The sequence below is a fragment of the Amphiura filiformis genome, chromosome 1 (genome assembly GCF_039555335.1).
Source record: "Amphiura filiformis chromosome 1, Afil_fr2py, whole genome shotgun sequence".
NCBI lineage: Eukaryota > Metazoa > Echinodermata > Ophiuroidea > Amphilepidida > Amphiuridae > Amphiura > Amphiura filiformis.
In genome coordinates this window covers 69,267,118-69,285,105 of record NC_092628.1, presented here as the reverse complement: position 1 = coordinate 69,285,105, position 17,988 = coordinate 69,267,118, and the positions used below count along the sequence as shown (strand labels likewise).

At 37.0% G+C, this 17,988-nt stretch overlaps 1 protein-coding gene across 1 annotated transcript; it reads right to left on the bottom strand.

The window, feature by feature from the left end:
• Window positions 1–3,999: 3,999 nt before the first annotated feature.
• On the bottom strand, window positions 4,000–16,210 carry LOC140152095 (uncharacterized). Its single transcript, XM_072174395.1, has 12 exons — window positions 15,881–16,210; window positions 12,317–12,437; window positions 10,406–10,625; window positions 9,991–10,232; window positions 9,130–9,360; window positions 8,400–8,828; window positions 7,541–8,267; window positions 7,325–7,429; window positions 6,697–6,841; window positions 5,798–5,896; window positions 5,057–5,197; window positions 4,000–4,780 (listed from the first exon to the last, which is right to left on the bottom strand). Exons 4-12 carry the CDS (start codon window positions 10,223–10,225, stop codon window positions 4,676–4,678), a joined length of 2,217 nt encoding a protein of 738 aa, XP_072030496.1. The 5' UTR covers window positions 10,226–10,232; window positions 10,406–10,625; window positions 12,317–12,437; window positions 15,881–16,210; the 3' UTR covers window positions 4,000–4,675.
• Between the last annotated feature and the right edge of the window lie 1,778 nt (window positions 16,211–17,988).

Sequence of the window (17,988 nt, the reverse complement as noted above, 5' to 3'; positions counted from 1 at the left end):
ATTAAAGGATGACTCCGGCAATCACAACATTATGCCTCATATGTTAAGAAATAATTATCAAGCACGAATCTCATGGTTTTATTTTAAACAAACCTCATATTGACCATAAAAATGAATAAAAACAGCAGGCTCTGCACACGCGATATTCAAAATTCCCGCAATGACGTCATGCTTATTTGTGTTCAATTATTGTCAGCCGTAATTGTATTATTGGGATGTCATTGCATGCACTCTACCATCTCGGCGCCCGGGAATTTTGAATATCGCGTGTTGAGAGACGGCTGTTTTAATTCGTTTTTATGGTCAATATGAGTTTGTTTAAAATAAAACCACGTGATTCGTGCTTGATAATTAATTTTCTAACATAAATTATAAGGCATAATGTTGACATCCTTTAAGCTCAACGTGATACAATCAACAGAACTGGCACAAACTTTCCTAGTGGGTCAGTTATTAGGAAAAATGCGTTAGCCAACGTTAGCCATTTGTGCTATCCCATAATTCCAAGGTCAAAGTTTACAGGTGTCAAAAATTAAAGCTGCTCAAATTTTATTAACACTATTCCTGTGGTCAAAGGAATAAGGATTACAATTAATGAATAAGTTTGCCTATCTACGACTCATCGTTCCGGAGTTATGAGCTAAAAAGTTTGGGCTCCACATGGGTTAGAATAGAAAATTTCCTCTGATTTTGATGGAAATGGTCTCAAAGTGTCGACTTGTAATAACAATTTCAATCAAGGTTGTTTGCAATACCTGATATGTTTTGCTGCCTAGGTAAAATAGTACGGGTCAATACCTTTTGGCTTTAACTACGGAACAATCAGCCGTAAATAGATCAAACTCAGTATACATTTTCTGAATTATTAATATGATGTGAGGAATATCATGAAATAAGTTTTGCAAAAATAGATTTGAGCAGTCAGTAAAAAATTGTACCTCCACCCGCACTATCTCAACTTCTGCAAGCAGCAGTCCATTCATATTTTCCATGATGATAACCTATGGTCTTATCTAGTTGATGAGAAAATGTTGTTTCATTACATTTTCCCGTTTGTTGTAAGCAACCGCGAAAACGGAGAAAATCTGTATATAATACTCACAAAGAACACATAAGTAGACCAAATAAAATACGATTTAGTCCCTTCAGAAACTACCAACTTGCGACTTTACGCTCATTTCGTGGGACTGCAGATCGCTTGTATCAATCAAATCGGGGACTTTACAAAGGAGACACCAAATTAGTTACCGAAAACATTGTAATGCAATACGGACAACTTGAAACGATCATGATAGTACAGGTACCATGTTATGCATCTTTATTCATACAGGTATTTAAATCAAACCTAATATAATTGACGCTGATACTGATGAGACATAGTCCTAGGCTACAACGACATTTGCCCCTGGATTTTTATGTATACCCGTACTCTTTTATTTCACTCCCAACAATATATCTTTCTCTTGAATACATCATACTACATTACAAAAATACAAATATTGTTAAAATACATAAATTATTCAGATTAGGTGCATTATGTACAGTTCATTGCACAACATGCGACGGATCATGGTATTCTTTCACGTTTCTCCACTATTCCGTCAGCTCACAAGAAGCAGAGCCTTTGAAGTCAATGTTAAAATATTTAAGTGTATATACACTTTCTTTATAATGCTTAGAATATATTTACAGGATGTCCCAGCAAAAATTACCGAGTGAATAAAATTGAACGTTAAGTCGAGAAAAAGACATCAAAATCAAACAATTTTAAATGTAGCGCATAGCCAATTTTATTGTGCATCACATATAATACGAAAATTTTATTTGATTCGGTTGATTGTTGTGAAGAAATTAACGATTACATAATGCGCGCATCAATGCAGTTCATTCCTAGTTTGATGAACAGGAGGAGCTCTATTCATACTCGCTCACCGCTTCCTAAAGTTTGTTTATCTCATCAAATTCAGTCCATATTATCTATTTTATAATCCGACGGTGTTATGTCATTCATGTTTTCACTGAAGATGAACAACAGTTTGTCCGAGAAAACTTTGATTTCTGACATTGGAAACTTTCCAATTCTTTAGGTTGTGCAAATATGTTATATTTTAAACTTTCCAAAGAATATTGCGCCAAGAATGACAATGATCATGTGCTTACAGCTTTACGTGTGATTTTTGATACCATGCAACATTCATGTTGAAGGTTTAAAAGATTTAAACTTTGCATTACAATTTTTTAAGCCAGCTGGAATTCTTTATCCAATAATTCATTATGCAACATTTATATCAACATTAACGAAAATAGATATTTGCAAGTACCGAGCATCATCTTACATGCTTTGCAAGCTTTCATTTTTAATATCGTGCAGGTTATTCCGATGTCTATTTCTCGACTTACGTCCAAATTCATTCGCCCGGTATTATTTTATGGAACGCCCTGTATACCGATTAAACAGTCAGCCACCTGGACAACCGATTCTTTAGAAATGCTTAGTCGCGCTAAAGGTCGATCGATACATGTTAAAATCAGCACAATTCAGAGATACACCTTTTTGCTATAAAATTTATTTTCTCGGTCAAATATAAAGCAATAATTTTTTTTTCTTCAGTAATGTCAGTTAAAAACTTGGTGCTTGGATATACATTTTTTTAAAATCCTGGTGTTAAAATTAAGCATCAAATTGTGTCTTTTAGTGTGATATTTTTGATTTTTATAGGCCTTGAATTCGCCCGCGAGCTTTTTACGGAATTCATGTTTTAGCGTCTCAAACTAATATAGTTTGCTAAAGAAAGATATTTCCCACCCTGTAAGGCACATCGTGTGGGTCTATATGTTATAGTTTTGTCAGAATTTACGTTTTTGTTTTACCCTTTTTCCCTTCATGCTCCGAAAATGTCAGTACTTTTATCTCGAGAGCAATCAGCAGAAATAGTCGATATTTCCTTTGTTATTATCCAGGTCAATTTTCCATTGAAAGCAAATTGCCCGACCAGCGATTTGGTAGCCCAAATCCCCAATTGAGTGTTCTGGTTAAACATGATCAGTATAGGAGCGCTATTATATTAAATAGGCCTGGGAATTTCTTTGCTATATTGAAGTTCTAGCAACACTGTAGCCATGCCGGTATTCCTATTAAACCCAGGGATATCGATCCATAATGCTAGTATTAGCCTTAGATTTCACGCGTTGATTTTGAAAAATTTTCAGCCGACAGTAAAAGATGGTGAAATCAAAACGGAAATTCTGACAAAACTATGATATATCGCTCACGGTGATGTGCGTTAGAAAGTTGGGAAAAATCCTTCATTAGCGAACTATCTTACTTTGAAAAGCTAAAAGGTTGATCCAAACAAAGGCTCGCGGGCAGAGTTTAAGCCTATCAAAATCGAAAATCTTACACTAAATGACTAAATTTCACGCCTAAGTTTAACACTAGGATTTGAAAAAATACAGCATCAAGCACTACAATTTTTCCTGACATTTACTGAAAAAATGAAAAGGATTACTTTTCATTTGGCCGAGAAAATTAATTTTACATTGAAAAAGTGTAACTCAAAATTTAGCTCATTTCAACACCAAATTCGATCGTTTGTATTGCCTCATTAAATGACTGAGTGAGCCTTGCATAACAAAAGAATCGGTTGTCCAGGTTGCTGAGTGTAAATATAAGAGTGGAATACAAACAGAGACTAGATTTATTTGTCTGCATCCATTCCATTTTGGTAAAATAACTCCATAAATTGATGATTATATTTACAGGAGTCTTCAAGGTCGTACCTAGATTTTCATCAACATTTAATATCTTTGTATCTATACTAATACCTGCTTTTTTGGGTGATTGTTAATAAGAGTATGATTCTGAGTGCTGTATTTTCTCTCACACTGACTCATACTTTCTCCCCCTCCCTCCCTGTTTTGTCTTTGTATTTTAATTTTCAAAAATACAAGCAAGTATTAGTAGATTTATAATATATAAGCTGTGTATGAAAAAGTACTGTTTCAAGCTGGTCAAAAACTCAGCAGCAATATAAATATATCTGTGAAAACATCTCATCTTAACGCTACTAGACCATACAAACAATTGCGAATCCTGTCAAACTACATAGGCCCTATAGGTACGAAACCGTTGACCTTTGCCCAGCTTGCTACCGTTCTGCTGGCTGGTTGGCACCCGACCCTGGAGCTCCCGAGGGGTCCGTAGGTCAAATCCGAAGCGAGGAAAACAACCTTTCTCTCCTTCTTTCCTTCCTTCCTTCTTTCCTTCCTTCCTTCCTTCTTTCCTTCTACCGTTCTGCTGGCTGGTTGGCACCCGACCCTTGAGCTCCCGAGGGGTCGGTAGGTCAAATCCCAAGCGAGGAAAACAATCTTTCTCCCTTTTCTTCCTTCTTTCCTTCCTTCTTTCCTTCCTTCCTTCCTTCCTTCCTTCCTTCTTTCCTTCCACTTAGGCAAAAGGCAGAGAGGGTTTAGGGTTAATGTTTGTTTGAATCGTCACGTGAATCTGTAAACCATCGTTGCGTGTTTTAGTCCCTATGTGAATTGGGTCAGTCGTTTGCTACAATTCGTCATTTTTTTTATCCACGATGATTCACTGAAATGCCTTCCTATTGTAGGGGTCTATATTATTGACTAGTATAGGACAGAACGTTCGCAGTTGTCAGTGAACTGTTCATGTCTAAGGATCACAGTCACGGAGTGCGTCTCTCATTGCTTGAATAAGATCAGAAGGCTGTATTACCAATGCCACTTCTGTGACGGATTTATCCAGAAGATACCGTATCTAACAAAATCAATCATATGAAAACAAAGTATTATATTAGCTTCTTTGCAAAAGGCTTGTACTTTATACCATAGGTGTTAAGTTAACGAATTTAAAAAAAAACCCGAATGAAAATAGACACATGCGTTTTTTGACCGTCAGAAATATGTTTCATGAAAATCGGATTCAAATTGAAACCACAGTTGAGTCTCTTGCACTTTTTATACAATCCAGAGAATGCAATAATGTAAGGTTTGTAAATTGCAGACAATAACATACATAGACTTTGAAACATACCTGTGAAGTTGAATAGTTTTGGTTAACTGGTTGCATGTTGATCTCAGTAATAGCCCAGTTGACAAGATCAGGGCTCAAAACTCCTGTAGCTTTGCTCCTTAAATGTTTGCGGAATAAACCATCAGGGTACACCTTTGTGATCTGCAGTAGACAATAATATCAAGTATCGTGATTAATATTGTTTTGAAGTACGCTGTCTATGGAAATAATACCACATTGCAACGTACCAAAACCTCAACGAACTACTCTCATTTGGAAGCTTATTAGATATAAGATTATTACTAAATTGTCCACGAATGTCAAAGGTCAAATTTGAGGGAGCTATAATATTATAAATTTAATGTCAAGGCCAGGAACCGATGGTATTGTTTAAGGGTAGACGAGGTATTGTTGGTCGAAGCAACCTAAAGATCAATATATTATTGAAAATTAACACCTTGATGTTTTGCAAAAGTTAGTTCTACAAATCGTATACTTTGCAAACTTGCTTAATTTATTGTTGTTAATGAGTTCTGTACGTTTTACAAAAGTGTTGTTGTTTCAGCCCTCTTTACAACGTAACTCAAGAACCGCAGCACCTATAAAAGTATATCTGTGATATTTTAATTCTTCTACACGCTCGCTATGAATTGAGCAATGCAGTTTTTGCTAAAGCTCACTACCGTTCGTAAGATGCTGTGAACTACCAAATCACAACAGTTTAAAATAATTAATAACCTTAGGAACTTATTTTATTCTTACCACATTTCCTTCGATGTCAACGCCGAGATCGCCAGAGAATTGAGATAGTTGAATATGCAGCACATTGGCATAAGGAGCACGGCGGATGCTGAACCGAATCTATGGGTAACAAAGTATATACATTTATTACATTATACATAGTAATTATTCATTTGGTGTCCAAAGCACATTTGTTTGAATTTGAATGTGTTGAACCATAGTAGATTACAATAGGCAAAATGTGAATCAAAATTCGGGACTCACCAACGATTTCAGTGTATCGATGCGTCATCAGACTACGAAGAGACGTGACTAGTGGTTTAGACACGTGGTGTTACTGTTAATCGGGGAAGAAGTTGTTTCAAGGTGGCGTCCCAGACGTGCGATAGCAGGAAACTGGGACCTCCCTTCTTATTTAGTGATGGTCACCGATTCAAACCTGGTGACGTCATTAATCCCCGAGTAGGTGATGTGGTTCAAGAGAGAGAAAGAAGCCATCGGGGAAAGAGCCGAGCAGCCATTACTAAATCAGGAGAGAGGTGTCAGTTGCATGCACGCCTGTCGCCGACTGCTTCAAACAACCTCCTCATTGATCTGATCACCACCACGTAACCTAGCCAATCAAGTCTCTGCGCAGTCTGATGGGTCGCAACGTCACTGAAAATCGTTGGCAAGTCCAGAAATTTAATTCACATTTTGTGAATTAAGTTTAGGATGGACTGCTGTGTTTTACCCCCAATAGAGTATTGTATATCTGAATCTGCACGTGACTTTGTAGTTATATTTTCATATGACGATATTATAATGATCATCTGAAAAAGCATTTCATACTATGCGTCCTATTTATCCTATAAGATGATCTAACCTGTTCCAGTACATTGAATTTATAAAAATCGTCTACTTAGTTCCTTAATGAATACCTTTTCCTCTTTCATATTTTCCATCATTTGCTTTGCAAACGCGATGTCAAAGTTCTTCATATCGACTCCATTGATACGTTGGATTTGGTCACCTGGGTGAACTGTTTCCTCCAGAGGGCACCCTGAAGAATCCCAATGATTAAGCCTAATTACAAATACAAACAAACAAAATGTTATAGTGCATAATTTTACTCGTGTACATACATACATACATACATACATACACTGTAAAAGTCATAGAAACTTTGACACTAGTTTTCTGTCTCTGTTTCCAAGATAAGTTATGAAAAGATGTCTGCATATCCATACTAAAATTTGCCTTAAATAATGTCTCCTTACCTAGCACTATCACAAAAAGGAGACATTGTTACATTAATATTTGATTTTGAAAAATAAGACAACATTTTCAAAACTTATTTCAAAACATTTTCAGAACACATATGTAACACCTTTTGAACACTTGACACGTGTTCTTATTTCCTTCTTTCTTTGTTTCATTTGAACACTGGTGTTCTTGTAGTTTGAACACTGATACACACTGTTGAACACGCCATGTGTTAAAAAACCGTTACATTAATGAACGCGTTCCATATGTTATCTTTGTAAGGATCCTGGTACAAGGTCTTACCAAATATACATCAGGCCGTCAACCTTTACGAAGGCAAGACGCATGGCATCCCTGGGGCTTAGGTACACTGTTACATAGTCTTCCTCTTGTTGTTTCTGGAACATTCTGTTAGAAATGACAGCAATCAGATATTTTACACAATATTTGTGAAGAAAAAGTACCTCGCACAATAATTAACATACCATAATATTACTTTTACTTGTATCAACTACTCACTTTATTGATGATTCCAGTGTTTTTCCAACTCGCCAAGGAACTTGAGGTTGAGACGGATTAGTTACTATGGGAAGGATGATTGGTTTATCGGAGGGCTTTTCCTTAGGGTTTGAAACTTTCAGAAGAGCTGGTGGAGCAGAAGAAGCCGGAACAGTTTGCTGCCTTCTCCACTGATTTTGTGCAGCTTCGAAACTTGATATGTGAAGTGACTTTGACTTGGGTATTGAAGTTCCGTCTGTTTCACCAACCGTCTCATACAATGTTTGCTCATCGTGGGTCATGTGCATGGGTGTGGAATCTCCATCAGCAGGTATGTCACAATAATCATAAACGTTTTTGGTGTCTTCAGATATTGGAGGCATAATTTTCACCGTTGAGAGGCCTTTATTGAAGATGAGGACGTTCTCAAGTTTAGCTTTTAAAACAGAATCTGTCGTTGCTTTGTATGTATGTTCATCAGGGTGAGATTGATCATATATATTTTCGGTTATACTCGTGGACTGGATAACGGGAACTTCATATGAATCTGCGATATCAGTGCACAAGCTGGACTGTGCTATCTGGGTTGGTTTCTCCAGTCTTGTTGACAGATCTGACATGCTTTCCTTTCTTTCTGGTACGGGTGGCTTGCGTTTGTCGTTAATGTCTACATGGTCTACGTTAACATAGGTGTGTTTCATCGCAGATGGTACAACGTACAATGACTCCTTCTGTGCGTTACCGGAATCTAAGCAAAAGATAAGTTGGGTCAGAAATTTGTTCATTGTGTGTTTTTTATACATCTTACTAATCTTTAATGCAAGAAGCAATCGACACTGGCTCAATTGTAAGTATATTTTACTTCAAAAATCACACATACCTAAAAGATCTAGTCCCTTTTTATACTCTGATTCTTGGATCTGCAACTGAACAGCAAGTTTTTGGCCAGATTTCTGCTCCAATTCTTTCGTAATGAGACACTTTGATAGATCCCTGGCAAGTTTTCCAGATAAATAGGCTTGCCAAAATCTCTCTAGATCTGCTTTTGTTTCAAAGCGAATGGCGAAGACAATGGAACCTTTTTCGACCTTGTATGCTTGACCACCGTTGGCTTCTATCGTTGAAATGACTTCATGTAATAGCGAATCTTGTTCTAACATTGCTTGGTCTTGATTCGGGTCGTGTTGGTTAGTTCGTGTCCGGGTCGCGTTGGATGTAACACTTGTTAGTTTTGAAAGCAGTTGTGTTGTCAGTGGTGGTATAATGGCTTTGGTAACTTGATTCACAATTTCAGCAATCATTGACACATCTAGAAAAGAACAGACAATGTGGAATGCCGTGTTAGTTTTTCGTGGGTTTTTACTTGCATGTTAAACATTTCAGTTTCTTTCCTAAAGCATGGGGAAAGTCAAGATGTGAGGTGAGTCGGCGCATGTGGTATGGGTAGATGCACTCGCCTATCATCACCGCTAGCGCTGCGACTCGATTCTACGGGGAGCCGCAGACCGTAAGTGATCATGATTGCCATTTACCGAAAAATTTAAGAAAATATGAATACATTATAAAAATCTTTACTGCACAATACCTGCTTGTTCTTACGGATCACTTACCACAAGTAACTTGGAACTTGAGTTCACTATCACGCGGATGGTTAATAACGATGTTGTGATCCCCTTCAACGCGGGTGATGGTTAAACCAGATGATATATTCATACCATCCTCTGGCAGACTAGGCCTTCCGCCAACTGCTCCACCAACTGCGCCTTCAGCTGCTCCACCAACTGCTCCTTCATCTGCTCCACCAACTGCTCCATCAGGTATTCCAAGTAAAAGATAGTCATCTGTAAAAGAGCAAAAGCAATTTTGCGATTTGAAAAGCTGGTGTCAAGAAGTTATTGTTGAATGGTAATAGTGGATCATGTTCAATTATTTACGTTTGTCCGAATGGTCCTGTTTACGGTAGATTCCTTGCCTATCCCTCAATACATGCACCCAATATAAAGCTTTGGCTTGGATAGATTGTACTTGTAGTTATAAAGCTATACAGTTGAGTGCTGCATGTGTTATGTTTTAGAATGACCGATGCATTTTATTATCAGCGCAGCGTGAGTTTCTAAGTCTAAGCTAATACCATCCTACTTGATGACATAGTGAGATAAAATATCTTGACATGTCAGGATTTAGTATCTCCAGACTCACAATGTCGTCAAGTATATGCATTGGCATTTACACTATGGACCACAAGAGCCTCATCCCAATGGCATAGTGCAATAACCTCAATTACATAATCATAGTGCAAAATTTGACCTCAAGTTACAGAGTATGAGTTTTTGTACCCAAATCTTCAAAGGCCATTCAATGAATGTACAAATGTATTGGGGTTTAAGAACTGTACCCCTGATAGATGAGCATGTTGTGGATCCTAGTGTTAGATGCTTGTCATGCTTAGGCATGATAGGACGGAATGATACCTTCATCATATACTGCAGCTTTCCTCTTGTCCTGTATGGAGGTAGGACTATCAAATCCACCATCCAACACGGCGTAAGCAGAATGTGTCTTTGGTTGTTCTGTCCGATTTGGTCGTTTCAATACTTCCGGATTAGTAGCGGAACGTTGTCTAATTCCATCTACTTCTATATCTTCATTGTCGATCCATCCTTCTCTTCTCAAAGGCTTCATAAGTTGATTGTACCACTCTTTCATTTGGTGCCTGTGCAAAACAGGAGGAAAGTCGTCGTTATCATCATCGTCGTCATCATTTATCATTAATCAGCAGCAGCATTATCATCATGATCATCAATAATCATCATCTTCTTTTTGAATTATCATCCTTATTGTTAGTTGATTATGGCTTATGCTATTATAAAGTTATCATAAATTTACCTCGAATCAAATTTTAGGAATTTGATATCTGCGTCTTTTGTAGAGATATGATATTTTCGAATCTGTGTCGATTGATACTCCGGGTTTCATTCATCGTGATAGTTTCAAAATCCGTGATCTTGCTCGTGAATAATATATAATCTTTGTCATGCTTGTTCTGGATATTTTTCACTTTGAGTTCGCGTCCTTTTATCACACATTGGGCACGTTGCTCCTTACTCTGGAAATATATTTATATATTATATATATATTTATTCATTTTTTGTATATACGTACACTCTTTATGAGGTATATGATACATTATATGAGTGGCCAAGTGGACCAAAAACGTGTAAGATTGCATCTTATACGTGTAAAATCGCATCTTACACGTCTTAGAATCTAGCGGGATGCTTAAATTGACGAATCATAAAGAACCCATATTTAAACCCCAAACAACCTATCATCTTACGCGTATTCGTCTTCGACCAATGGAATCTCGCCATAGCATTTCTTATACGCGTAAGAAATGCCTTGGGATGGACGGTATTCCAATTTGACTGGTACACACGACGAGCGCCAATAATCTCAGCCCCGATATCGACCATCCCCCCTGGCAAAATATTGGGGGATTTACCCCCTTCCTCCCCCCACTCCGGGATCTACGCCTATGGCAAACGTGATCATTTTACTTTCATCTCTTGAAATTAATTGATATTGAGTATAAATTGACTCAAGATAAATGAGGAAACTAGCCAGAAAATGAGATAAATCGGGCTGTGACAATGACGGACCAACAATCGGAACAATTTCTGACACAGTTTCAGCATACAATATATTGTAGCACTCATACAATTACGATGTTGGTGACGAGCTCTACTTATCCTCGGTACGCCGCCAATAATATCGCGTATCGTCGATCACTAAAATCCAAATCTTACACGGTATAGGAAAATACGCACTAAAATATCATCACTCCAAAATACCATCAACAAATCATGAAGATGTACGAAATGCCACTAAGGCCATTGGTAGCCATCCCTCACATATTGTACATAAAAAACTCCCAATTCTAATTTATAGGTTTCATTGTTTGCTAAAATGTTATATTTGGCAAACAAGTGGGCTGTATGACTTCTATAATGACTATTGGCTACTGTCCTTATCGCCCATTTTTGGAGTTTCACAATTTTATCCAAATATGTTTTGCAAGTGTTTCCCCAAATTAATATTCCATAGTTCAAATAAGGTTGAATAAAGGTACAATATAGAGTATAAAGAATGCGATATGGTACAAAGAATTTGAGTTTGTTCATTACACCAATATTCCTTGAAATTGTTTTTGCTATACAGTTAATAAGACACTTCCATGTTAAGTTTTCGTCTATGAGTACTCCCAGAGATATTATTGGTCGAAGTTTGCTACGCGTGAGATGATTGGTTGTTTGTGATTTCTTATTCCCTGCTTCGTCAATTTAAGAATCCCGCTTCATTCTTATGTATAAGATGCAATCTTAAGCGTATAAGATACAATCTTAAGCGTATAAGATGCAATCTTACACGTGTAAGATGCAATCTTACACATGTAACCTTATGCGTTTATCGTACACGTTTTTTGAACCACTTGGTCATTCATAAGATCAAGATTAAGCTAATAATCATGTTACATCATTTAGTGTAAATTTTATTGCGATTATATTCGGTTCCATGTAGTGTAAATTTTATTGACGCGCTTTTATAGACGCGCTTATGCCAGGCAATATATTTAGGGTGTCAAGTGTTCTTCTTTTGTTGGGAGGGGATATGTTTAACCTTTAATACATTATATTTTGTTACCACACGCTATGTCTTTTTCTAACTATAAACCTATCGATGTCTGAGTAAGCGTGTGTCCTGCCCAACGTATAGGTATAATAAAATAACAAGTCTTACCAAGGTATCGTCGTTAACATCCCGGGTAATGAGAGTAATTTTCACGGAATGTGACACCCTTGCCATGTTGTTACAACTTCTGAGTTCCCAATTGAAAATACAGCTGCACAAGCGACGTTAACTTAAAAAGAAACAGAACATAAATAATTCGTTATCCACCTTTTTCGTAATTGACCACTTCGTTGCCGTTGTCGGCGTTTGGCTCTGTTAATTCCAGTTAGGTCGGAGTTATAAGAAGTGGTAAACTGAAAGCGAGGCCAAAGATGTAAATTACATACGCCCAATTATGCAAAGTTAATTGGCCAACTAACTATCTAGCTGAGACTTGGTCCATATGTATTACAAGCTCAATAGAAGTATATTGTATGTAGCATTTTGCTCATTTTAATCTGAATAATTAATTGGGGTTAATTTCTTGACAAATTAAAATGAATTCTAATAGCCTGTAATTAATTATGCAGGTTGAAATTAGCAAAATGCTAAACGTAATCTACTTCTATTGTATACTTATACTACATATGTACCTGTAGCAGGCTCAGCTAGATCATCCTTATTACTTGGCAAATTGACTTTGCATAATTGGGCGTATGTAATTTACATCTTTTGTCTCGCTTTCAGTTTTCCGCTTAGCAAACTCCGGCATAATTGGAGTTAGCAGAGCCAAGCGCCGCCAACGGCAGCGAAGTGGTAAATTACGAAAAAGGTGGATTGGTTGAGGGCTCGGATAGCGACGCTTTCACGTATTTTTTGTGGGACCTAACTGTCCTCGAAGTAAATTGTATAAATCTAATGCTATGTACTTAAAGTGTATGTAGCTGGGATGAAAAGCCGTCCATCATATGAAAATTTTGACCTTTCGTATTGAAGATATAGGTTTACCCCCCAAAACATAACAAAAAATGTAGGTCTTTGGGGATGTATATCTTCAATATGAAAAGTCAAAATTTTCAAATGATGGTCGGCTTTTCATCTCCCAGTTACATACACTTTAAATACATATCATTAGATTTATAAAGTTTACTTCGAGGACTTTTAAATATCAAAAATATAAAATTTTAATAATCTGCCATAAAATTTGTATTATGTCGCGAATTTCAAAAAAATCAAAATTATTTGATAGCAGAAGGACATTTCCTGTGTCCTCAGGTCCTACCTATCCGATTCCTTAAAGAGTTAACAGCACATCTGAATTTATTCATAAAGTGTTAAACAAGCTCAGCATTTTATGGCATAACATAATCCATGATAATAAAAGTGTCCAACTCGCCAAGGTCCTGACCATCTAAAAGAACATTGTGATTACCTGCCCAAATCCTAGTATAAACATTTAGTAATTGTTGGTATTTAGTTCCTGCAGAAACCTGCCAGTTTACCAGGCCAACGATGTTAGACCTTTAAGGACAGGTATGTATAAAGTGATCGTATCCAAAAGTATGTGTCCTAAACACACTCCATTCGCAAATATTAGTAGGGCCTGCTTTTTTTTTTTTTTCTAGAAACGCCAAATTACCCATTAGAAAAATTATAATAATTGACTAGAGAGGGCCCTTACGATTAGTATACTAGTTGGATATTTCTATATGAAGTTATTATAGGCCTGCAACTATTCCAAGCTATTAAAAACAAGAACTGTCTTTAAAAAAGGAAATGCCACGGGTGAAGATCATGTTTCATAATTCTGCATTGATGCCTGTATGGAATGCTGGTTAATTTTTTTGTGTGTAAAATAATTGGAAATACCGGTATTTATTGGTAAATACCAGCAAGGATATACCGTGAAATTTACTATAAATATATACATTTGATTCAGAATTGTAACAAAAAGCTCGATCTAACTATACCTAATATTGCAAAATACCATGGGATAATGAGTTAATGGGCTATTCCACTTGAAATTCATATTCTATATGGAAGACATGACCTTAATATCCTACACCGGGGGTATAGATTTCAGATGGATTCTCCCATTTAGGTAACCACATTTGAAATTCATACTCCCTGGCCCTGTCAACAAAGATAGCACTACACCGGAATTTCCATATTGACAGTATATGCAATAATTTGGTTCCGGTGTATAAAAGATCGTTTCTACTTCAGTGACCAAAATGTGAAGGCTAACAATAACGATATCACGCTTCTTTCCACGCCCTAGTAAATCTTTATCTTAGTCTTTATACAATCCTGAAATCATTGAACTTGGTTTATTTGAACTTGGAGGTGATGAAATCGGAATAACCCTTAATTATGTCTTAATATATATTATACGGCGGGGGGATTCACGTTATTGCAATGACTTTGCTACCTTTGATAGGCACGTACTCAACCAATCCTGGAGTTCAAGTAAAATAATAGCACGTACATGGCATTTATAGATCTTGTAATAAAACCACAGAACGCTGCTGGTGTATTTTTAGACTTATCGAAGGCATTTGATACCATGAACCATTCCATATTGCTTGACAAATTAAACCACTATGGATTCAGAGGTAATGTTAATACTCGTAATTGGCTCAAAGATTATCTAAGTAATAGGTAACAATATGTATATTATACTGGCGTTTCTTCGAGGCAAAGTAATACTAAGTTTTATTTGCGAAGTACCGCATGGATCAATATGAGGCCCATTGTCGTTTATTAATAATGCCAATGATATCATCTTGTTTTCATCTGACAGGCAATTTAAAAAATGAAAGTCTTCAACAGTGAACTCATGGTAACCAGAACCCGAGTGTTTGTCTAGATTCGGAGAAAAACTCTGTAATGAAAACTCTCCTTTCCTTATACCAGAACGCCCAGTACTAAATTTTTAGGGCTGCTACAAGTACAACACTATATTCAAATTTGTTTGAGAAATATTGGTGTTATTAAAAAACTGAAAAACTTTCTTCCTCCAAGCAATGATCTGCACACCCTGTACTGTATGGAGAAGATCTTGTTTGTGTTTACATCCGTATCTCAGTATGTTGGCATGGGCAGCATGTCCCACTTACATAAATCAATTATACAAAATCCAAAAACGAGAACCTCTTATCATCAGTAACAGTTCTCGTAGGAATAAACCTCTTCTTATTAAATACGATGTTTTAAATATTGAGGGCACATTCAATCTTTAACTGCCATAATCATGTTTAAACAAAGATGTTACCGAATGTTTTTGATGATATGTTTTACCTGAAACACAATGCAAAGGCAGTTCCCTTTGGTTAAAAAAGCTTTATGCCAGAAAACGATTTAAATAAGGGCAACAACTGTGAAACAATTCTGTTCACTTTGTTTAAAAAAATCTCATTCAAAATACTATCAGTCCCTCTCAATTGATTAGAATAGTTATTTTTCTTGTTATTCACTCACAGTTTGAGATAGCTTTTTCGCGCTTAGAAATGAGCATGTCAAACTTGACTTGTATATATCCAACTAGGGGTTCTTCTTCTTCTTCGTAAGTACTGCTTAACTTCCCTTGACAAGATAACACAATCAGGGTCACTGGCTTTCGGGCCTAATCTGTAACTCCAAATAATATGGTTTACAGTATTTTTTATTATTATTATGTTAATTGATACTTACAAACTATCTAGACGAATTATGTAATGTCATGTACTGTACGTAGTGTCTAGAAGATCTGTCCTGATCCAGGTGGGAGCAGCAGAAACATGAACAACACCTCTTTGAATTTCGATTACGCTTTCTCTGGAGTTTCTCCTTGGTTGTAGTTGAACGGAACGACAGCTCTTTGGTATTCACTTCTAGATTGTTATGCTCTGTAAACAACATCAAATTATTGCCACGGAAGGGTAAAAACCAAAGAGCACCAGTCCAGACTGAACACGACCTACAACAGTGTAGAGAAAGCCGCTCCTCTGGAGTAGGCTAAGTTTCCAACCTCTCTGGACCATGGCTCTGGAGAAGGTCCTATTTTATCAAACCTCATAAAATACTGGGGGTTTCCATCCAACACAGGCTGCTTTTTCTAGTGAGCACAGTGCAATATAACCTAAAATTAGCCTGGGAAATTACAGGACTCCGTTATCATTTCACATTGTTTTAGGGATTCTTTGAGCGCCATGAACGACGATGAACGTCTTACGAATAAGTTGCTATGTCATTTCAGTTCCAGGTCACTGTATTTTCCCCACAAAGCAATCAGCCGGGGTTTCCAACTAAATCTTGAGCAATAATGTTGATACTTCTATTATCATGATTATAGCTGATTGTAAACGGAAGTATTTGGAACATTATTAATATAAAGTGAACAGGCAAATAAAAAAGGCGTTTATGACATGACAAATATGAGTGCAAATATGAAGTGAAAAAATTCTAGATAATTATTATTGTATATTAATAGTTTTCTATCTATTTGTTGTTACCGTACCTGCTAAATGGTCAAATGGACGAAACCATTTGGGCCATATGGAAGAACAGGGGAATACTTAAATTTCCCCCTGAATATGGACCCAGTATAAAGAAGAAATAAACAAACAAACCAAACTGACAAGATTGGACTGACACTCAGCACCGTGGCCCTGAGCTCAACTTGGTTCTTCAGCATGTTCAGTACTTTCAGCACCAACTAAGCAATGGTTGTATAGTACTACTGCAGAAAACACACTGTTAAGCAACAGAGAAGTTAGTTCGACCTCACTTCACCCTAACGGCAATAATACCCTAGCAACCAACCTGGCCTTGCTAGAGAGGATTACGTATCAATATAAAGAAACTCAGAACTGGAATGGCTATAGCTTTAAATCAGAAGGAGAATTATAAATAAAATACTTTCGAATTTTGCAGGTTTTCATCCAATCTCTTTGGCCTTCATCTGGCAACTGCAAAGATGCTCCGGTATTGATCGTAGTCGGAGACTAGTCACGTCAATCGCCAAGGAATATTGATTAGGACTATTGGTGAATCCAATGCATGTGAAAGTTGAAATCTCAGGCCCCTCGTTTGTTGAGGGATGGTTTCTCCAATCGTTCCCAAATGGCTTCTCGAACTCCCCGCTCGAATTACCTCACGATTTACTGGTAATATCAGCTAATGTCCTTCGTATCAATTTGGTGTCCGGATGTTTTAGCGTGAGTATATATAGCGGAATCCGGTTGCCAGTCAGTATAACTAGGACCTTTAATATGCTGTCAAGCCTAGCTTTGAGGGATTGTTTTATGTCACCTAAAATACGTATGTTTCTGTGCAGTCCAGATCCCCACACTTACAACCGTTTGATTGTTTGTCTCTGAGGCTTGTCCTTAAGGCCCCGTATCCATAGGCTGTTCCATTGTGGCGTGTGCCCTTGTTCCGTGTTCACGCCACAAGGGAACAGCCTATGGATACGGGGCCTAACATGGACTAGTTTTCCACGTAATTTGTTTACCGGTTTATACCCCGTTCAAATGTTCTAGACTCTTTTGAAGATGCCAGCACAATAGGGGATGTCGGGTGAATCTGAAAAACATAAAATTTAGATTTTTTAATGGGCTACCCTTACATTTGGTACATTATGGTTTTAAAACATCACATAAAAAATTATACGTTTTACGAGTGGTTTATTCAGAAATATTCCTTGTCAACTGACACGTGCACAGTCTTCGATTACAATCAATACCGGTGTTTCATGTGACCAATTTCATATATGCAATCGTCTTTTCAGGTTTTTACATGTTGATATGATGGACTTAATT